Source organism: Chanos chanos, chromosome 6, assembly GCF_902362185.1.
Source record: "Chanos chanos chromosome 6, fChaCha1.1, whole genome shotgun sequence".
NCBI lineage: Eukaryota > Metazoa > Chordata > Actinopteri > Gonorynchiformes > Chanidae > Chanos > Chanos chanos.
Genome location: NC_044500.1, coordinates 41,627,447 through 41,651,189, shown reverse-complemented (window position 1 = coordinate 41,651,189; position 23,743 = coordinate 41,627,447). Strand labels below are relative to the sequence as shown.

Below are 23,743 nucleotides of genomic sequence, written 5' to 3'. Positions count from 1 at the left end.
TGCGCACGCACATGTTTATGTTTGGGATAAATTTGATTGAAAACTTGTGAGATACCTACAGATATAGTATGGAAACTACCGTTATGCATACTTATTCGCATCTCCCATGCCCCAGTTTTAAATCTAAGCCTTAGGAGACCATGCTCTTTGAGCAACAGATTATGCATGTAAGCGCGCGTGTGTGTATGCATAGTTCTATTTTCTCCTCTCAGCAGGCACGTAGAATGTGATTTTGGTTGGTCCCCAGAGGTGGCTGAACAGGACTGGCCTTTGTACACACAGACCGATGGAGCATGCTCAGTGCTGATTTCCCACAGTCCCGGCTCTCTTTCACACACAGCGTCTCTGCCTCGCCTCGCTTTACTACGAGCTGCGTCAGACTCCTTTCCGTCGAGTCAGTGTCCCGTCCCGTTCGGGAACATCCCGTAAGTATCACACGTGGAAATCCGCGTCCGCCCCCCCCCCCCCCATTGCACAACGCGTTTGGGTGTGAGCTTATGACGCTGCCGGATATTCCGTTTGTGCCGTGCCCCGAATCCATTGTGAGAGTCCAGTTTTACTCTCACCGCTCCGGTCCTGCATTGTCAAGCCAGGGGTGTAATCTTCCTCGGAGGATGCAGCTCCACCCAGAACCAGATCAGAGAGGTAGTGCTCCTCACCTACGTACTGTAAGGGCTAAACTATAAACCAGATATACCCTGCAGAGTGGAGGCAGATCCACCGATGAATTAAAGGAAGGAAGTCCCCTCCAGACGGAGGGAGAAGACTAGAGAATGGAGACATCCAGCCTGGCCAAGTGTATCTGCGGATGGTAAATTATTGATGATGCAAGCACATTCCGATTACTCTCTTTCCGAAAATGGACCATTCAAGATACAAAAAATACAATGAGGGAAAACAGTTCCTAAAAAGACAACAGCGTACTTCTTTTAGCGTACGAATAAAAAAAACAAAAAACAAGCTGTCATAAATTACTTTTACATGTGGCATGCGAAATGTTGGCCTCCGCAGATTATTTTCTCGGTGACCTTAAGACACGCACTTTGAATTATGTGACTGGCTGCTATTTTTGGTCACGACTGTTTCTAAATCACCGAGATCTCGGTGCAGATTTAGGAGAAGAGCCTTCTATCTCTACGTGTGAACATGAATTTACAGTGTCAGATATTGCACGTGCTGGCATTTTCACCGGGTCTAAAGGCATTGCAATCTTCAGCGATAAATAACAGCTATAATAATGTCTTTGGGTTGGAAAACAAGCGGTGGGAACTATGCCAGTTGACGGCAGAAAGCACCGTATCCTCCTGACCAGCTTTTTCTTCCACCGATGCTGATGTTCAGATACCCTGATTTCCCTTCATCAGATGCCAAGGTATCTACACATGTGTAAAATATATGGGCCCTTTCTTTCCAGTTCTCATTCTGAAAGCTTTTGGGTAATACTCTCCACTAAAAAAAAAAGTGTCACTGGTTTTGTTGTGATATATCAATCAACATAATAGACAGCTGAAACCATAAAGAGGAGGAAATTAATCCTTCGTGGTTGCGGTCTGTGTTTCACGGTCTGAGGAAAACCAAGAAGAGCGGTATGGCATACTGTGTGTCTGCAGACAGGCCTTCCCTGGATAGACCCCCCCCCCACCCCCCCACCCCTCAACGTTCCCTCAAGCTACAGAAAAAAACACTCCAAGTCAAGTACCCCCTCCAGCTTCATTGAAAACTCTAGGGAACAGGAAGTTTACAGATGGTACAGTGAGTGTGAAGAGGGTTTTTTTTTTCTTTGTGAGAAGGCAAAAAAGGGCTTTGTGTGGAATAACAAAAAGCAATCTTTAAAAAGAACAGAGAGGGAAAAATCTCAGGATTGTTTCATGCATTGTAAATTCAGATCAGCCAGGGAAAAAAACCCACACACAACACCACACACACTCACACACACAGATATGGAGTTCATTATTTGATGATGAGACTATACTAACAATGTTAGACTACACAAAACGCCATTGTTTTGAAATGTTTATTACAAAATGATATTTGTATTACTTCACGGCAAATTCTTTTTCATGGTGCATTGATAAGCAGACGAATATCTCTCTTGTGTGTTTGTCTTGGCCGCAGTAATTTCTGCATTAGTATGGAGTGTGCCTTCTGTCTATTGCTTGTGTGGTACTGCACATGTGCTAACACTCTTGGAATTCACTCTCACTGAGGAATCCATGCAATCACTATGATTCTCATATTGTTTGGCCCTGCACTCCCATACACACATGCACTACTAACTAAACAAATTCACTCAATGTCAGTCAAATGCCTGCTGGAATTTGAAAATATAAGACAAGATCTAAAACTCCGAGCAGTCCAAAATTTCAGATCTTAAATCTTTGGGATCTCAGACCTCAGGGATAATACCACAGCAAACTATAAACCCTGCAGTAGTACAGATAATAAATATTTAGAGCAAAAAGTTCCACACAGAAAGCAAGTACCATCTTACCCAGAAAAATGACAGAATTTTGGTCTGTTTATCTGAGGTGAAGAAAGGAGAAGATAAATGAATGTAGAACGTAATTCATTTTCTAACACAAGCTTTTTTCCCACATAGCTAGACCTTAGCAAAACAGTGAATCCTCCTGAAACACTTTTGCAGATAGCAGAGACGATGTATTGCGGGATCAGGTTTAGCTCACTTTTTTTCGGTGTAATTTCAGAGACACACAAGTCACAGTGAACATTTTATAGTGTACATTTCTCTGCTTCAGTTCTTTTGAAATTTAACCGGTAAACAGAATTCTCCCTCTGAGTCTCCTGGGTTGTAGGTATGAGTGTCTGGTGTCCAGGAAGGGAAAAGACTACATCAACTTGACAAGAAAATTGAAACATTAAGTACACAGGATATGTAGGGTGTTCTTTGATGTATACAGATTAATCTTTGAACACAATGATCCATTTAATGATGAACTAGACTGCATTTGAGAACTTAATGTTACAGTTTTTAATGTATGTTGAGACAGGAAGAATAACAAGCTTTTGGTGCATCTGAGAGTGCACTTTTCTAGAGAAACACTAGGGGGCAATACTGAACTGCTTTATCTAACAGAGTGAACTTTGACTGCTGTCATTCCAGATAAAATAAACAAATGCCATTTCTGTAAGTATGCTATATACAGTTTAACCAATAATTCATAATAATTACTTATCCCATACCTTCAGTCAACATTTGCAGACACAATTCCGTTACTCTGTTCCTGATTTTGAATAAGGAAATGTTATTATGAACACATTAATGGGCAAGTCAGAGGTAGGGACAGTTACCCCGACATAAACAGTGTTCAATCATACTATTTTGCTCGTGGAATGTCATAGGATGAATTTCTTATTGTAATTGTTAATCTTAAAACACCGTATGGATACCAGTAGATTCCTCTGCAGGAAAATTAGGAATGTCAGGAAAAATAGATGCACAAATGAGCAGTAACATAAAAGTGACTGTTACAAAGGAAAAAAAAAAAAACCTCTAAAAAAACCCAGCAGAAGCTGGCTATTTTTGCGATCTGTCATTAGCTCATGCAAGCCTTACTGTCACACATCTAAAACCCACTGTACATAAATGAGTTTCATCACATCATCACTATGCATAATCTAGAGGCCTTCGGATAGGGTTCCTAAATTAAGAATGCACATGATTCGGGACATATTTATTTTCAGAGTCTCTTAAAAAAAAAAAAAAAGGACAGTACTGGACTGAAGAATACAGGAAGACTAACCATGCCATTTCTTGTTACTGAACAAATTATCAGGGAAATTGAGATAATACAAATAACTGAAGAAAACGGAATACAACACAAGAATGTTTTGCCTAACAGTCTTGACGATTCTAATGCAAATTCTTGGGGTATTTTAGTTATATCTATAACGTAACTGTGGTTTAGCGTTGATCTGTTTAGCCCAATAGGTAAGGACAGACACAGCCCATATGATTGTGATGATGAGCAGTCAACTATGCTCTGCATAGCTACTGGATTATCATCTGCATGGCTTAGATTATTTTTCTGCTTACTAATCATTTATGCTAATCAAATCTGTTCCTATTAATAAAGTGCGGTGGAGGCGTAGCTCCGTTTACAGTCATTTGTCCTCGAGCGGCCAAACAACTCGGTACTGTGGACTGAGCACAGTAAACCTGCAAGCATGAATGGCACGGAGGGGCCAGACTTCTACGTGCCCATGTCCAATCTCACTGGGGTGGTACGAAGCCCCTATGAGTACCCTCAGTACTATCTGGCGGAACCATGGGTGTTTTCTACTATCGCTGCCTACATGTTCTTCCTCATCATCACGGGATTTCCCATCAACTTCCTGACCCTCTATGTTACCATTCAGCACAAGAAGTTAAGGACCCCTCTAAACTACATCCTTCTAAACCTGGCTATTGCTGACCTCTTTATGGTGGTTGGTGGATTTACCACTACATTATACACCGCCATGCATGGCTACTTTGTCTTCGGTCGAACGGGTTGCAACATTGAAGGATTCTTTGCCACCCATGGCGGTGAGATTTCCCTGTGGTCTCTGGTAGTCTTGGCTATTGAGAGATGGGTAGTTGTTTGCAAACCTTTCAGCAACTTTCGGTTTGGAGAGGATCACGCCATCATGGGCGTCGCCTTTACCTGGATCATGGCATCTTCTTGTTCGATGCCTCCGCTTTTCGGCTGGTCCCGTTACATACCTGAGGGAATGCAGTGCTCGTGTGGCATTGACTACTACACCATGAAGCCGCACATCAACAATGAGTCGTTCGTCATCTACATGTTCCTTGTTCATTTTACCATTCCGTTGACCATCATCTCGTTCTGCTATGGCCGTCTAGTCTGTGCGGTGAAGGCGGCCGCCGCCCAGCAACAGGAGTCCGAGACAACGCAGAGGGCCGAGCGTGAGGTCACCCGCATGGTTGTCATTATGGTCATCGCATTCCTGGTCTGCTGGCTGCCTTATGCCAGTGTGGCCTGGTACATCTTCACCAATCAAGGGACTGGATTTGGACCAATTTTCATGACGGTACCTTCTTTCTTTGCCAAGAGCTCAGCCCTGTACAACCCTCTCATCTACATCTGCATGAACAAGCAATTCCGCCATTGCATGATTACAACTCTGTGCTGTGGCAAGAACCCGTTTGAGGAAGAGGAAGGAGCCTCTACCACTGCTTCCAAGACAGAGGCCTCATCTGTCTCCTCCAGCTCTGTGTCACCGGCATAAAAGCCCTGCACAAAACCTTCCCACACTTAGGAACTTACCACCCTGCTGCCTGCACCAGCTCAGAGTCACTTCTCAGAGCACATTGGAGAGACCACTACGTCCTTCTGTAAGAGCTGTTTCAAACACAAGACAGTTTAAGAGGGGTGAAAATATGTTGACGCATACTGTGTCCAGGTCTAAGCTATTTTTGTACAGATTTTTGTATACCAATCAACTGGGATGTGTAGCTGGTTATTATTATTATTATTTTTTTATCAGGACTAGGACAATTATTTTTACTTTCTACTTGTCGAGGGACTCGTGCTGATGTGTGTGTGTGTGTGTGGGTGTATGTATTTGTGTATATGGGAATGTGTATTATTATGGAATTATGTATTATAAAGGGAATAAGTATTATTACAACCACCGCCAGCAATGTCACGGTTGGTTGCTGGCTATCATTCTTTTCCAACAATGTGACCTTGCATCAGGTGCTAATGCTATCAGATCAAGGTGGATTTGAACATAGACACGTCCGAGGTGTTATGAGGTACTTATGAAGGGGGATTGTCCAAGTGTCAATCTTCAGACTAACTTCATTCAAGGTTCAGTACATTGTTAAAGACAAATTTGAAAAATTCACTTTAACATTTGCTAAGCTATACTGAGAAAGACTTTTGCTGTTTCAGTCTCTGCAGTAAACATGGATTTTTAAAGCAACTAGAATCTGACACATCACAATATCAAAACATTTGACTCTTATGACTCCTTATGCATTTACTCTGCTGAGAGATATTGAAGTAAATATTATCAAGATTTTATTTACAGCCTACTGTGGTTTGTGCAATATCTATAATTACGGTAACTAATTACATACCACGAACACTGTGTCACTGAGGTCTGTACTTCAACCTAAATACAAAGCATTCTTATTACTGCCATGGCAGCCACAGGAAAACTTAATCTCACTCTCAAAACAAAAAACCCATAGAACTAGTGTGGAAATGACCTTCAGGTAGCTATAGCAACCATGATACCTTCCTGCATCTCCATCTCAGACGGAATACAAATTCACAGACTTTAGCCTCCACTGACGTAAGATAAAGCAGAGAGAAAAAAAAATCCTCAGTATGAGAGCAGCCAACTATTCAAAGGATGGTAAGAAGGACTTTGAGAGGAAAATCTAATGATTAAAAGATAATGATCTAGATTCTACTCAGCTTCTGCCACAAACAAATTTGAAAAAAAAGAAGAAGAAAGAAACAACAAAGAAACGGAAGGTATTCAGGTCATGGTCCTAAGATTCAATAGGAATACTGCTGTACAGTTCAGACACACTGACAAATGTGTAATCACTATTGACCCTTTGGAATTCAAGGTGTGGGAATGGAATTGAAATTGAATGGAGAACACAATAGGGAAACGTTTTGGAGAGTGGAAAATAAGGAACAAAAGGCGGTCCATTAATATGATAATGAGCCTAACTGTAGTGAACCTTTGCATAGGTTTAGCTCTGCTGAATCATGCGTCACATCCTCCTTCGACTAATGACAAGTGATTCTTCTTGGTCTGTCGTGCATGTTATTTTATCCAGAGGAAACGCTTGTCATTTTAGCTTTCATCACGTTTGACTCAACAGGACAAAATCCTTTCGTGTGTTTCTACGGCAACGCACGAACACGTATCAAGGTCAGCAAGCCCCAGAGCCCATATCTCGGCTGCTGTTGATGATACTGTTAGTACAGATTTTATTACCTTTTCGCAAGGGGCATGACAAATTATAGGCAGGCATGGTTGTATGTCATTGCTGGATCTGGCTTGCAATAAACCAACTGCATTTCTTATTTCATCAGGGAGCTTAAAGTAAACAGAGCCTCTAATGTTGTATCAAGAAGCGCAAATACATAATTTAGATCATAATTCCTCCTCATTCATGACATGAGACAAAAATATGAGCTTACAATACATCAGTGCACTCCCACCCTGATTTACTTCGGTGCGATAAATTTCAAAAGGCACCGAATACAACCTACTTTCATATTTCAGTCGTATCAAATGATCTCTCATTTCATTTGAAAGAAGATGTCATGGTGATATTTGAATTGAAGGACACCATGTTTGTGAAAATGCCAAATCTTCCCTAAACTATGTTTTATTATCTTAACATAGAAATTACCCTAAAATCTGTCATATAATATTTTCTGATCCAAAGGAAGAGAAAAACACCATTGCTCATAAAGAAAACACAAGCAACCGCACAATGTGTGTACATGTTAATATGATAGAAGGCACCAATTTCAGTATCAGGCTGTTAACTGAATCACTCTTGTCAGGAAGACTCAAATGTGTTAAAATTGCCAAAACAAAGTCGTGAAGTAATTTTTCACCTTCAGGAGTGAGGAAAAATTGATCTACCACACAGGGACTGATACAATAAATCCGTGAGAGAAAGAAATCAAGTTACCAGTCAAGTTATTGTCTGTACAGCACGGTACTTCACTGCTTCTTGCTTTCATCGGTAAAATTCATTCTCAACAGCAGACCTTCCCATTTTGAACTATTACCATAATATTTCCATATGAAATCATACAATACCCAGAAGCACAGTCATATTGAAAGTGATATTGAAAGGCACCTTCCACTCAACTTCAACTTACCAATAATTAGAACATTCAAAACGCTAAACTACTGCCAAAATGTTAGCTAGCTTTACCAGACATATCTCCTATGCTCTGTGAAACACTTGATTAAATAACAATTCTATAATTGCTCATCAATTTGTGACAATTCTGAACTAATTATCTATAATTCATTTAAGTAAAAGTAAGGATAAAAAAGATGTTAAAGTGAAATGGATTTTTTTTTTTGCTAAGTGAAATCATGCATTGTTCTGGCAACATTTATCCATTAGCTGCAAGATCATGTGTAGGGTGCTCTGATTCAAATGATTTTCCACATAATAATAAAAATGGAAAACAACATGATACCAGCTGATTTCAGGCTCTTTGCTGATTTGACTGCTGCTACTTCAACTTAGCACTCATTAGAGCTTTGCATAGCACACTGCATGTGCTCTCATTAGATATTAGCTAATGGCTCCTATCTAAAGCATGTGTCAATGAGTGTAAATCTTCAGAATGTGAGTCACAATCAACTAAATCAACAGAACGGCACAAAGCTAGAAAAGCTTAAATAAAAAACAGAACACAACCAATATCCTCAGAATAGTGAATTCCTCCCATCTGCACATTTTAAAAATGGTTTAAATTCCATTAAACTATCAACTAGAGCTTGACTATCAACTAGAGCTAGGGCTTTATCAGAAATTCTTCTGATAAAGCATGTCCCTCAGTGCGTCTACTACACATCTCACAACATCCTAAAGGATTTTTACTATTTTGCAGGGTGTCTGGGCCAAAAAAAAAAAAAAAAAAGAAAAAGAAAAAGAAAAAGAAAAAGAAAAAAAGAAAAATGAAAAGGGTTGTGTTATGAGTGTCACTGCCTCAGCAGGGCCGATGCCAACTGTGCTCTTCCACAGTGTCACAGAACATCACAGGCACCGTATCCTCTTCTGTCATCACATCTGAAAACCAAACACACTTTTCTATTCATGCCATGAACAGAGAGAGAGATCTGAATTTTTAAGAGTGACCGATTCCGTGGGCAGACCGCGTTTCTTTCTGTCTTTCCTTTTTGAACTGCTGGACTGAAGAGATAAAGGGCTTTTTATTCTCTTGTGATCTGTATTTTTAATAATCTGCAAAACGCATGAACAAAAAAAAAAAATTCAACAGAGATCAGCCCTTTGACAATGTATCCGCTACTCCACACATACCCACCGCTGCATATGTGAAAAGACTATGTCATCGTGTCAGACACTTCTTTGAAGTCACATTCTTTTGCGATTACACAAAAACGCCTACACGCCATTAACTTTCAGCCTTGACCATTAAAGACAAAGAGATCAGACATTGAATGATCACAAACCAAGGTACTCCTCAAAAAGCGTTTAATATATTATCATCATTATTATTTTTGAACACTATCATCATAGTTTTTTTTTTTTATTTCATTTTTCCCTTCGTTCGTTTTTTAAAATGATCACCTCTGAATGTACACATACTGCAAACTGTCAAAAATATACAAACAAATGCAGGCTTGTGCTATACTCTGGTCAAATGTCTAAAAAACAGTGGCACTGGGGGAGAAGAGAAAGAAACGCAGACGACTGAGAGTGTGTTGACATGCACAGCGTATGTCTGAGCACCATGTACAGAGAGCTGCTCGGTGCATGAATGGATTTTTCTGGAACAGAAAAAACTAAAACAGTTATTCAAAGGCCTGTCCCTTAGAAAACAAAATCCATTAATGATAATAATCATAATCATAATAATAATAATAATCATAATAATAATAATGTTACTGTTAGGCACATAATTATTTCCTTTTTACATATTTGATAAACTTTGATATATGCAGAGTTGTTAGTGGAAGAATATAAAGAAAAAAAGAAAAGGAAAAAAAAACAGCCGATGAAACCTGAAAAGTAAAAGAAAAGACCATCCTTCCGTTGAGTTGTGATAAGCTGTTAAGTTGGTTAGGAATCTCTGTTTAAGAGCACAGGAATGTCAGATTAATAACTTAATATCCAGGGTCCATGTTCTCCATGGATGAAGGCCTGTGTGTGAGAGAGAGGGAGAGAGTGAGGGAACCACCGTGCAGCAGGCGATGCTCCATCAGATGCTGAGGTCTTTCGGGCTCTCTTTGTATGGTTTCCTTTTGGGTTCTGGCATGGGGTTTGGAGCTCTGCTGTACTGGGACTTCAACGTGTCATACTGGTCCCTAAGACGGGATCCAACCTCCACCTCGTCTTCATCTCTGTAGCTTCTCACTGGGGACAGGTCCCGGCCCAGGCTCCTGGTCCTGTAACGGGCCCCAGGCGAATCAGCTCTGGCACGTCTCTCGGGCGAGCGACCCCTCAGCAGCGAGCTGTACCTGCCGTAACCGTCGTCCGAGTCCGGGGTCCTGACACGAGGTAGAGTCTGCTCTCTGTAGGCTCTCTCGACACGTCCTGCGGCTGTCTCTCTGAGGAGGCTGTCTGAACGGTAGTCCCGCTCGATGGGGTAGGGATCTTTCAGAAGGCTATCTCCACGATATGCCCGTTCCATGGGTGACAGGTCTTTCGTGAGGGTGTCTCCACGATAGATCCGCTCCATGGGCGAGAGCTCTCTGAGGCGGCCTGGAGGATCTCTCAGTAGGGCGTCCTCACGGTTGCGCTCCCTTAAGACGCTGTCCGTGCGGGACGGAGGCTGTGGTGGAGGTGGCTCCTTCAGCACGATATCCTCCAGCTCTTCGTTCCTGGGCTTTTCAAGGGCACGATCTAAAGAATGGGTCTGTCGGCGATAAGGTGACTGGTATCTGGAACGGTAGGGAGACCTGTAAGGGGATCTCCGTCTGTATGGGGAACTCCTGCGGTGTGGTGAGCGGTAAGGAGATCCGCGCCTGTGCGGAGAGGAATGGCGGTGATGGCGTCTCTCGGGGGAGCGGCCGTGCCTTCTTCCACGGTGACTGTCCAGGGTGTTCTCTGCGCTACGGGCTCTGCGCTTCCTCTCTGGTGAACGATGTCTCCGGCGATGGTGGTGGTGGTGGGAGTCGTCAGCACTGGACTTCTTCTTGTCACCTTTCTTCTTGGAGGACTTTGAAGCGCCGCTTTCCTCAGACTTCTTGCCGTGGCGTTTGTTCTTACTCTTCTTGTCTGGAGAGCGGTGTCTGTGTTTAGAATGGTGGTGATTGGAGTGCCGGCCACGGTCTTTCTTTTGGCCAGACTCTTTTGCCCTCCTGTCCTCGTTCCGTGATGGTTTGTGATCTGGTGGAAAGCTGGACTCCGATGGTGAGTGGGACTGATTGACTGGTGGCAAGGTGTTCACTTCCGAAACATTTTGTGCACCGGCGGCTGAGTTGATGCCGTCGTTGCTGGGGTCTGTAAGATACACAGGGCATTGTTTTGGATAATGGAAGTAAAATGCATGACCTCTGAAGCAATGTGAGTAATCTGACCAAGAATCAATGCTGGATCTTGGTTTGAAGATTGTAAAAGCAGAACGTAATTTTTTTTTAGGAAAATATCTGTTGGAATATTAGCACTTGCGAGCAAGAAAGCAATGTATGAGTACATATGGAGCAGCCAAAGCTTGTTGGATGATTACGTTAATATACATGGATGTCTGAACTGTAGTCTTATGCCTGAGCCAGCAATTGGTTACATGTTGACTTTAGTCCAAGCACTGTGACAACTTCATGCTTTTCCATGCTTTTATAAAGCCTGTTATGACTGACAAATGAAAGATGACTTTTTCAATTTTTTTTGTTGTTGTTCTTGTGATAAAATCAACTAATGATATGTGTTCAGTATGAATGAGTTTTTCCAAAAGTATCACTGTGGACCTGTCGTGTGAATGTTTAAATAAGAAATCAGAAGACAAAAGTAAATAATTCTGTAAAGGTCTTCCAGTACATGAATAGACAAAAAGGATCCAGCAAACTTCTAAACTACTGCTACACTAGAACATTAAGAATATTTTTAGGCTACAATATTGAGAATGTATTGAGTACTGTGGGATAGTCAGAACTACTACTACAGGGGAGACTATGGGATGAACCTTGTTCATTACCTGGCTTTGTCTGACATTATCCGTTTTTGAAAGCACTGAATTCATTGTTCTGACAAGGTGTTTCTGGACAGCACTAACTAGACTATATCTACAGTTAGCTGGACACATTAACAGACAAAGCAGAGAAGGATGAAACTACACTTATTAATGGGAAAGGTAACATCTGCAAAAAAAGCCAAAAGAACAAAAAAAAACCAAAACAAAAAACACGAAACTATGCTGAAGAACACGCAGTAACGACGTAACACAAGTCGAACTGAGCAACTGTGGCTTTCGCATTTCATCTGTGGGCTTACTGCCCAAAGGTCAAATGTGAGAAGCAAGATGCATGAATCCATTCCTATTGGTCAAAATGACAAGAGCGGTGACAGCACTCAGCAGTCGGGGTGAATGGATTCATTCGCATGGAGTGGTAAACAGCACATGTGATTTGAGGCCACAGCACAGAAGACCAGAACAGGGACGGACATGGCAACTACAAACCGTGGTCTGATTTTGGCCCGATAGGTAGAAACAGGGCTCCCCCAGCTTGTCATTTCTCACACATGCAGCAAGATGGGGAGCAACCATCGCTGAGGGAAGCAGGAAGAGCCCAGTACGACAGTGAGGAACAGATAAAACAAAGGAAAAAAAAAAAAAAAGAGAAGAGCAGATCATTTAGGTCCCTGAAACAATAAGCGTGAGAAAATTATCCTCTTTTTTTTTCCATGGAAAAGGTGTTTATTAGTTCAATCAATCAATCAATAAGTCAAAGATAGAGATTGTCCATGAAAAGCCCCCACCCTTGAGTGAAAAATCAACAGTAACAGAGAAAGTTGTGGAAGAACCCCCAGCAGCATAGAGACCCAAACCCCACAGAAAGAGTGAGATGCAGACGCACATACTTGCATACATATGTGCATGAGCGCACACACTCACACATCAAAAGAAGCAGTTTACATTGCAAAAAAAAAAGAAAGAAAAAAATGGCAACATATGTGAGAATGGAAAAAAAAGTACAAAATGGTACAAAAATATACAACCTCACAAAGATATCATATTGGCGCAAGAAAGACAAGTCACATTCTTAACTTGACAAATTACATGAATGAAAACGTCAACGGTTATGACTATCGAAACAAGAATGCATGAAAACAAACTGTGGCAATAAATCAAGAGATCAATACAATTAAGACAAATCCTCCATAAATATTATGGAAACTGAATAAAAGTAAAGAAAAGAAACTGATCTTCACTGACAATATCATGCAGCAATAATCTTTTTTGACGAAGTGAGCTGGTTTAGTTCTGTACACGCAACGACGGAAAAAAAAAAACCCAAACAGTTTAGGTACAAAAAACAAAAATGGATGTATAGTTTCTAGAATTATCTGGTTTAAGTGGAATCTCCAGTATAATCGTTCAAAAGTAATTTGCGTTAAGTGTGAAGAGATCTGTGACTATGCCTAGCACAGTACTGTGAATTTCCGTTGAAATGGTAAAATGTACTAGAATGCTGTCCTAGTTTTCAAGTCTTTTTTACAGACTCCGCTCAGTAGCTTACATTCACCTTCAATAAATATCATAAATATGTTGGTTTAGGCCCTACTGACTTGGAAATGCCATCTAACACAAGGGAACTGAGGAGTTTACCAAGTGTCTTCCTCCTCAACCCTAAAATATATAATTCAGTGAGTACTCTCAGAATCAATATACATATATCCAGTTTTTAAAAACAATATTCTCTATATTTTTGAGCAGTTTTTCTTTCTTCTTTTTCAGTTTGTTTAGTAAAGTGTGTCCCCAAACCCACCCAAGCTACTGTCTCTCATTTCTTCATGTCCCCCTTTAGTCTAGCTCAGTGCAGAAACCCAGAGAGCAGGCTAAAGACAGCAATAGGAGGCCCAGCACCCACCACCCAGCAGAGAGGGGGCCAGAGGAACGGCCGGTGTGCAGGAGAGGAGAGGTGCTGTCCGCCAAAACTCCCCCCCCCAAGCATGTCAGGGGGTGAAGACGGGAGAGAAGGGAATGTTTTCATAGATTGACCCACCATATTCCGGCACGGAGCCATCCCCTCGTTTGAGGACCAAATGGACTTTCCGCCCACCGTTTTTGATCAGTTCGATGGCCCGGGCGTGCTTCATTCCCTTGGTGCTCTCGCCGTTAATCTCCAGAATCTCATCCCCTACCTGTGACACACATCAGGCGACAGAGACATCGATGCAAATGAGGAAAAAATAAGATAAAACACTCGGTTACATTCGCGACGCTGCGACAATCACCAAAAAAAAAAAAAAAAAGAAAGAAAAAAAAACCCTGGGTAAAAAGGGAATGAACAGAATTCCTTTTGTTCCATTTTCTCCTCAATGCCTGCAGTTATCTGTCAATGTTCCTCACCAGGGAAGCACTGCCTCCGAAGAAATGGGTCTCCTACTGACACCTTGGTATGCTTTACAGGGCCAGTAAGCTATTATTGTCTCATCTAATGGGCAGAGCTCACAACCACAAGCATAGCAACCACACGGCGTGCTGTGGCTACATGACAGCTACACCAATAAATATCTCAGTTGCCTATTTACACAGAACCTATAATGCTTATTTCACATGGTTAACCCCTCCAGTGAACCTGAAAATGTCTCTCACTGGCATAGCTCTTTATTTAACCATCACATTTAGCACTCAGAGAGAAGTTTTGAACATATTATTACAGGCTAAATTAATGTTTGTAGTAACTGGGAAGTATCTATGATAAAAATTGATTGGCTGTGGGAGTGCATTTGGGCAAAAGTCAGTTGTTCACACATTATTGCTGACACTTTGTATATTTTGATGCAGTCAGGTTAATTAAATGTATCCCCACATACCCTCATCTTCCCATTTCGAACCGCTGCTCCGTCCTCGGCTAGCCTGAGAACATAGAGGTCCATGTTGTACTCACGACCTCCTCTAAGGCTGAACCCGAAGCCTTTACTATCGCGTTCCAGATCGACCGAGTACAATTCAGCCTCCTGACAGAAAAAACAGAGACAGACACGAATAAAGATGAAGGTCACTGGAGAGTATGAGGTGGCTCTCACTTTCTCTCTCTCTCTCTCTCTCTCTCTCTCTCGCTCACAGAGGCTCTAGTCTCAGTGCAGGAGACAAATGCTACCTGAAGGAAAGTCACACGGATTTGATAGGGGTACAGGCAGAGGTACCAGATGAATAATTGATGCACTGAGCTTTGTAGGTATTTTTGGGCCCGGGAGAGGGCATCAGGACGCACCATCACAAGGGCACCGAGGCCTGTATCCACTGTTCATGCATTTGGCTTCAAACAGCACACACACACTCACACACACACACACAATAATCATCAACCTCACTTAAATGAATTCAAGCAATGTAATTACACGAACAACTTAGGTGTTTGTTAGATGATATAATGGTCCACTGGCAGTAGGTGATTTGTTATTTTTTAACGGGGGGGATGGCCCAATGGTCACTGACACTACTCTACAGATTATCATGGGGGGATGGCAGGCTAACAAAGGGGATGCATTTTGGTCATTTTGCTATCAAGGGGAATAGCACCCCCCTCCCCTCAACCCCCTACAAATTGCCTACTGTCTACTGGAATATGTGTGTGACATTAATAACTGTTACATATCCATAAATACACATGTAAAATTTTGAAAATATATATATATATATAATTTACAATGTATAAAATAAAACATTAATTTCTAAGGTTGATCACATAAGGCATATCACTCAAGCAGATCTTAAGATGGACATCAAAAATGAGAGAAAAACACTACAGCCTATATAGAGGGATGACAGCCAGCATTAAAAGCAGAATTGTGAGGACAGACAGAATGGTGAGGACAGACAGAATGCAGACAGCTTTGATTTTTTTTTACCTGTTCAGGAGCTTGTGCTGGAGCTGCAGGTGGAGGAGCCTGTGGAGCTTTAAACTCAAAAGACTCCTGTTTTGGTTTGGTGTTGTTTCTATGGAAATCAAAGCACCAGTTATGAATTCATACATATTCCGCACGTTAAACGCACATTTTCACATTTCCATACAAAGTAAACATAAAAAAAAACAAACTCTGTATAGGGAGAAGAGATTAAGATAATTGTCAGAAACAATGAGAAATGCTAAAGCTTGTTCCTCTGGATCAGACTGCTCTCAGTAGATTTAACTGTCTGAGATACTAATAAGATGCAGAATTGAAAGAATAAACATTATCATTTCAGCCCAAAATGTGAGCAAAGATCCCCAGAGCAAGGACACAGTACAAAGGTACATGTTTCTCACCTTGGCTCAGGTGCTGATTGTTGCTGAGGTGTGTGTGTAGTGGTGATGGTGGCTATTTTCTCTGCATTGGTCAACAACGATGCATTAGAGGAATCTGAGAGGAGAGAGAGTGTAACAGTGTTAAAAGCCTGCCAAACTTGCACTGAGTGAGCCATTACGCTTGCATAGAGCAAAAAGGGGAAAATGTTTACATTGTCCAGCCAAAGGACAAAGAGTGTATCCAATGTACCAATAGTGGAGGCTCCACAGATTTTGTCCAAAGACTGATGGGAAAATAAATCATATAAGTATTTACAGTGTTTCATCCAAAGGGAAAAGTGAGGTATATGGATGACTGGAAACAGTGGAAAATATATCAAGGTGGTGTTGTTTAGTTCTTTGGCAATATATTCTATGATGCATTGCAACTCTGAAAGCCTGCTCAGTACAACCACATCTCTTCTCAGTCCATTGGGGGGAAAAAAAAAAACCAAACAAAACTTCGTTGCTTATAAGAATTGTCGTAGCTTTGGTCAACGTAGCTAAGAACCGCCAGTTGTAGGTGCTGGCATGCTTGGAATTTGTTGGTTTAAACTCTCTGTTCATCTACCACCTATCAAATACGAGCTAATTCAAGGCGTAGCCTGACTCCTCTGAGCCGTTTTAATTCCGCCCTACTGGGCAGTCAGTGGCGAGGAGAGCTGAGCTTGGATGGGTGCTCTATCCGTGAAAACCCACAGTCTTTAAATAGCTTTTTCATATCACAGTGTCATCTGCAGCACACATCACGTGTTCACTCATCCTACTCCGGTGAAAAGAAATGCATGTTTGTTTGTGTTTTCCCCTTCCTCCCTTTTCCCTGAAACATTCAGAGAGTACGGCTCTGGCAATATGTCAAGGCATAAATTATAGAAATGAAAAAAAGAAGAAGAAGAAGAAAAAAAGAACAGATTAAGAACCCACAAAGAAGCATGAAATTGCTTCCACCAAACTCCCTCTTGAGGTTCACCAAGTATGTTGGATGAGTTGGCCATGCACTGCTTTTTTCCCCTCAATACAATGACAAAATGAGGTGTCTTTCCTCGCTGATTGAACTGCACGGAGAGCCAGAGGCTCGGCAAGTGAATGTGGCATCGTGTATTTCAGCTGAGGGGATTTTGGTGCGGTCTTGCGAGTATAAATCTTGTCTTCTCGGTTATAACACTATGTATTACTTAAACGAAAAACCTAATCTCTTTACAGCACACAAACACACACACAACTGTGAAACACACGCCCATCTTGATGGCTTTAAGTCATTTTGATCTTCTGCAATGGTCCACCATCTAAAGACACCTTAAAAGACTAAAGCTTTCATCTCCTGGAGAGGTTGAACAAGAAAGACTTCCGCTATTCTTTATGCAGGCTGATAAGAGATATGCTTATCCCACCTTCCCCTGCATGCTATTTTGGACTTAAACGAACTGTACACGCTATCCATACCATGCTGGTTTGTGTGTGCAAAAAAGAGCAAGGGCTTTACACTGGGACATATTCACAAAGCTTATCAGGCACAAATGAGCTTTTCTTGCCAGAGTACGGAACACTTATCGCTCAACTTCTCCAATCTCGATAAAGCTGCTAAGCTAGACTCTATTAAGCTCTCAAATTTGCTATCTGGCAGCTGCTAATATGTTAAAAATAAGCTGAACCAGGAAACCCTTCCAATTTCATTTTCCCCCCACTGTTAAATATCTTTTTTTGATTTATACTAGTTGGCCTTTTCTTTAATCAGCTACTCTTTCTATGAACAAGCTCAGAGTCTCCTAGTTTAATCAAGGAGGAGAGTGGAAAGTCTGATCCAATGATCTGGAAGAGCAAGCAGATTGGACCAATCAGACTGAGCACAGCGGTGGGCTTACCATCTCCTGGAATGATGCGCAGCGTAACGGTGTTCCCAGCCTCCTTGATCAAGTTGACGATGTCTGAATGAGATTTGTTGGTGATGGAACAGCCGTTGACAGCCAGAATGCGGTCTCCAACCTTCAGTTTTCCACAGCGGTCGGCTGGGCTCCCCTCAATGATGCGACCTATTTTGTGGGGCATGGCCACACATGTGTTTCCAGCTTTAAGCACCAGTGATTGAGAGTGAGGGAGAGTGTGTATATGTGTGTGTGTACATGTGTGTGTGTGTGTATGTGGGTTTGTGTTGATGGTGAAGGAGATTTTGTTTTGAGGAGAGAACAGGATGCGAGGAAGAGGAGGGGGGAAAGAGAGAAAGGAAAGAGAAGGTTGAGGGGTTATTCCACCAAGCCAAACTGACTGCAGAGTGCCCACACACCAGACTGCCAAATTCATCAGGAGGACAAACCGACAAAATTTCTCTGGTCGATGGAAAGCATTGGTCAAAAAAAAAAAAAAAAAAAAGATCGAAATGTGAATGTGAAACATTGTTCAATCTGCAAATATGGAACACACAGAGCTAAGTTTTATGCCAGTGCTCAATTAAAATGGCTCCTCTGCTACATCCCTCTCTGTGGTTGATTTATTCATAACATTTTAAAGCTCTAAAAATATTTCATAACTCTTCAAATTCCCACAGAGGACTTTATTATGTCATACCACTGCTCATTATAAATAATGAAAACTATATTAAAATATGGGTTTTAAATGAGCAGACCCCCCCCCTTCCATACTGTGACAACTGCTGAAAGTTAAAAGACACGTAGTCTGCATTCAGAGCATCATTACTGAGTTACCTGAAGCACATTTTACATAGTCTGTGCATTTAACTGACAGACTCTGGGTTTGTGCCCTGGGGCTGTTTCTTCCCACACACGTTCTCACTGAAGGAACAACAAACTCAGGAGTCTGCCTATCAGAACAGTGAAGGACTTACTGCTAGAGAGTGCTCCATCCCTACTCTTTCATTCCACTCAAAGAAAGCTCTGACAATGCTTTCCGCTGTCAATCTCCTCCAGCGAAAACTCTTGTACTGAGCAGTCATTGAGCGGCTGATATCCGTTTCGACATGACATCTGCCAAAGGCATGTTTATTCATTTACTGTAGTGAAATATCTAATAGACAAGGAAATGGAAGATTTTAGCGAGCGAACATCGATCGGGTTCCCTAAGTTGCCCACGTTAAAATCTGATATTCACGATTTATAACGTTATCCTGACAACCTGATGACCTTTCCATTACTCCTTTGATCTTGCAATTACTTTCTACTGCTTTTATTGCCAATGCTTTCCATTTCTGTTCAAAGAAGAAGTGCTCTTTATTTTTCCGGGATCCCCACTGATGTTAAATCAAGCAGTGTAAAAGCCCAATTACAGCATCCCACCCAAACAGCCAGGGAGCAAATAGAGGCCCGTAAGCCCCTGGAAACCTGGGACCAAAGAGAGAGAGATGGCAGGGGGGTTATGTTGGGAAGGGAAGGGGGTTGTTCCCTGCTCCAGGTAGGCAGAACACGCACTGCACAGCAAACAGAGCAGATCATAAGACATGCAGAGTCACACAGAGAGCGTGTGGAAGCCCAAACATCTCTCAAAGATGGAAACCCGAACACCAGTGAAAGACTTGAATAATGGAACGAATGGAAATGTCTTGGAAATGATGTAAGATGGCAAATCCTAAAGCATCTTTTGGAGGAAGATTTTATCATTTCAAATAATAATATAATCAAAATAAGAACAATAATCAACAAATTACGCCTACCATCGTTGTATTATTTAAAGCATGTTAACTTCTGTTGCTTTCTATTTGTATTATATTTGACAATCTTTTGTGTCGGTAAACTTGCACCAAACAGCACGAAACTATCAAGGTCTGTCTGATTTTTTTTTTAATGTAAGTGTGTTAATATATCATTTTATTTTTGCTTTTACATTTACTGGAGCAGGTAACAGTGACGGGTGGGCTTACCAAACGTGGTTCCAGCCTCAGGCCGGGACACGGAGGAGACGATGACGAAACCGAAGCCTTCGCTCTCTCCGCGGCGGATCTCCACGTCGTACGGCTGGATGGCGGTGTTGACCACCGCGCTGCCGCTGCCTCCGCCTCCCCCGCTGCCGATGCCGCTGGTGCTGCCCGAGCCGGAGCTGACCGTGTTCAGCGAGTTTTGACTGCCCTGCGGCGTGCGCTTCTCCTCTGTTAGAGACGGAGCCTGCGTGCTGCTGTGGTGGGAAGAGGCCGGCGACGGCGGCGCTTCCCCGTCGACCTTTGACACTGAGGAGGAGGAACGAGAGTACAGTCGAATCATGTCTTTACCTCATACAAGCAGCAGCCATCTCCGTCCAATAGGGTAAAAATCTTATATATAATCTAAGCTATTTTGGAATACATGAGTCCACGTGAACAAACATGGTGTTGTTGGTTTCTCTACATAGGAACATGTATTTCTTAGGTCAGGCCAATTCAGCTGGTGGCTGTGGGCGAAATCCAGACCAAGAGCAACCTCCAAGTGGCCAAGAAGTGATTGTAGTCAAATTCAAATTACACAACAATTAGTTGCGGTCGAGAATTTGATTGGACGAGAGGCATTCTGTGAATGCTGATATGTGCAGTATAACAGCACTGGGATGTTTTGCCATATATATCACTCCACTTTGTTGCACCGTAAATATCTCGCTAGTCACGTAAAATCGATATCTACTTGTCAGCAGGCTATGAGTTGGTGTCAAGCTCAAAGAAAATATGCCTTTGTCAACAATGAAAAGAAAAACTGACAATACATGTAAATAGGCTACCAGAAAATTCTGGCCCTTGATCAAGGTCTGGTTTTGAAATCTGGCCAACATAAATTTGTAATTCAATAGCCTTTACACCAAAGTAGCTGCACATTGATCTGAAAAAAGGTCAGAACAGTTAATTATCATTTTGCAGTTGTCATGTATGTCTTTTTCTACTAAAATGGCATGCTGAAGCAACAGCCCAGAAATTGTTTAGGTCCTTACTTCCTTCCGCTCAAACTGTTTTTCAAGTTTAGCTTTCGTATGGATAATTATAAAATAACGGGTGCTCAGATTTAGCTCTCTTGCAGTCATTTTCTTGAAGAAGAACCTTAAAATAAAATGTACTGATGTTTAGATTTATTTCAGTCATTATGATTGGGAGGAGTCTTAAAATGACTGCTGATCAAGTCTAGTTTTGTTACACTTTTCAGTAGAATAAAAAATAAAAATAAAAAGAAAATAAAAGGCACTAAAGATTGGTTTTCTTTCATTCTCTTTTTTTTGAAGAGCTTTGTTTCTGTTAATATTAGATTTTTTCCCCTTAGACTTAATATTGTATATGATTACATTATAAAGAAAGAAAAACAACAGTTCTGAATTGGCTCAATTCTCTTTTAAGCCAAACCATAACAGAACCCGAACCTGAGGCCCGAAAACCGAGGTACAAACTGAACTGTGAATAGGGTGAGTCATATCGGTGGACCGATAAGGGTGAACGAATAACAAAAAAATGTTTGTTTGGTTTTTTTTTTTTTACAGAGGGTGTGTTGAACATTTCCAAAAACTATCATGCAGAACAACACTGCTCACTATCAACCCCAACAAAGCAACACAAGCGCACAAGTCTACTGGGAGCATGTTGCGCTAACTGCAAAGCTCTGACCTATTTTTTCCACTTCATTCACTATACTGTAACTCTTATAGAGTGCCATAGCTAAAATGACTGTACTGGGAAGGGTGTGCACTCAGAGAGAGTATGAGAGGGCATTTTGCCCACTCCTCTGGACTTTCTCATCAGCAGCAGAAAGATGAAGTGACTGGAAATCTCTCAATCACATTGATGACTGCTACTCTTTTTTTTTTTTTTTTTACTCCCTTCTTCAGGGCCATGGTGACTCAGTGGTCATTTGCTGTTTCTGACAGCCATTCCACATACGCCTGTGGACTATTCGGGCGTGACTGACTGAACCACCAAATTTGTTCATGCTCCTGGGCGCTGCTCACAAGATGACGTGCATGAGACTGAAATGCTGTAGACGGCATAATTAGGCAGCATACTGTTCATTTCATTAACATGTACTGTGAACTCTCATTTAAATAAAATCTGTCCAGGAAGCATGAATAATTAGACCTATTCTACATTATTCAGGATTCTATTAGGACCACTCTGGATTAAATTAAATAGACTGAGTTTTAGGTGTTCTCCACTGTGAAACCCGCATCTGTGATTAACCTCGTGAAATTAAGCCCTTCTTCGGAGCATGACTGCAACCCGGTATTTTTTTTTATGAAACCCGCAATAAAGCCGAGGAAAAAAAAACGCCTATTCTCTCACGACAACAGCGTCTCAAAGTCGGTTTTTAGGGCTCTCTGACCTTGGTGTTTTTTATTTTCGCTTTTTTTTTTGGATCCTCTTGGCGGGACTTACCTCCATATCCGGTTTTGCGTCTGACGGTCAGGTTGACGTGGCCTTGCTTTGCAGCTTGTTGCATGAGCTGAACCACCAGCTGATGAGACTTCCCTACGACAGCTGTGCCATCCACGCAGATGAGCTCATCGCCCGACCGCAGCCGCCCGTCTTCATCCGCCGCGCCGTACTTCACAATGTGCCCAATGTAAATCTGTCAACGCAAAATTACGAAAGAAAACAACTGAAGTGAAAACTGCAATCTGCCCATTGCCAATCACTCACCCAGCTGTAGCTTCTTGTGGCTCCTATCTGATAAGGGAGAATTTTTACTGCAGCTAGATCGATAGAATGTTTAGCGCTGAAACCTTTTTATTAACAGCAGTAGCTAGATATCTCCATTTTGTTTTTTTTTTAAGATGTACAGACTAAGAACAAGCAGATGGGGTGGGGGGGAAAAAAAAGAAACTACATCACTTCAGCAGAAAACTGTGGTTTGAAAAATGTTCCTGTCTTTTAGGGGATTTATTGACAAGATCAAAGTGTGTATCCACTGTTAGCTTGCTCTAGTGACCACACAGACTGTACCGACGAGCTTGCTTGGCCCTATTTCTGACACAAACTGAAGGCTGTTCCATGCCATGTAGCACATTAGGCATGGGAACGAATGTCATAAACAAACTGTAAAGTCAGAGACTCAAAAAAGTGCCAAGACCAGTCTGTTAGATTTGGAAAATCTTCAAAGGCACAATGCTAGCTCAGTGTCTTTGTAACTGTCAAAGACAACCATTTGTAGGCAGACGCTTCAAAAGAGCAAAAAAATCAGTGACTGTTAATTAAAACTGAATAGAGAACTCAGCGAAAATGAGCTCTCCTCAGAGATTTTATTTAAGCATTCGGATTTTTAAAGACCGTACGTTTAAGAGTCAATTTCACCAAGTTTTTGGAAAATTCTTAATTATAATTAAGATACTTGTTTTCAAAAAGCTCTATTAAAATATGGATACATCCGCTCAAATACCAACGATCTCGTGCAAGAATCCAAATAAAACACATTGCAGTATTCATGCAAATGAGCTGCGAGAAACAGATGTGTACTTACAGGCTCTCCAGGCTCATTGCCTCCCAGAATTCGGAAGCCGAAGCCAGTATCTTTTCTCCACAGAAAAATATCCTGTTCTTGATAATCAGGCACTGAAAAGAAATGGCCGAAAAAGCAATGATCAGTTCACCTGCAGAATA

At 41.7% G+C, this 23,743-nt stretch overlaps 2 protein-coding genes across 2 annotated transcripts in view; one reads left to right on the top strand and one right to left on the bottom strand.

The window, feature by feature from the left end:
* Window positions 1–4,173: 4,173 nt before the first annotated feature.
* Window positions 4,174–5,250, top strand: rhol (rhodopsin, like). Its single transcript, XM_030777151.1, has one exon. It carries the CDS (start codon window positions 4,186–4,188, stop codon window positions 5,248–5,250), a length of 1,065 nt encoding a protein of 354 aa, XP_030633011.1. The 5' UTR covers window positions 4,174–4,185.
* Window positions 5,251–13,879: 8,629 nt separating this feature from the next.
* The window catches only part of magi1b (membrane associated guanylate kinase, WW and PDZ domain containing 1b), a 92,678-nt gene continuing 82,814 nt past the window's right edge, over window positions 13,880–23,743 (bottom strand). Inside the window, exons 15-22 of the mRNA XM_030776404.1 lie at window positions 23,604–23,695; window positions 22,523–22,715; window positions 20,066–20,368; window positions 18,060–18,263; window positions 16,180–16,273; window positions 15,782–15,869; window positions 14,744–14,887; window positions 13,880–14,068 (exon numbers count right to left, since the gene is read on the bottom strand). Of these exons, the coding sequence (XP_030632264.1) occupies window positions 13,880–14,068; window positions 14,744–14,887; window positions 15,782–15,869; window positions 16,180–16,273; window positions 18,060–18,263; window positions 20,066–20,368; window positions 22,523–22,715; window positions 23,604–23,695 (1,307 nt within the window). The remainder of the gene's footprint in view (window positions 14,069–14,743; window positions 14,888–15,781; window positions 15,870–16,179; window positions 16,274–18,059; window positions 18,264–20,065; window positions 20,369–22,522; window positions 22,716–23,603; window positions 23,696–23,743) is intronic.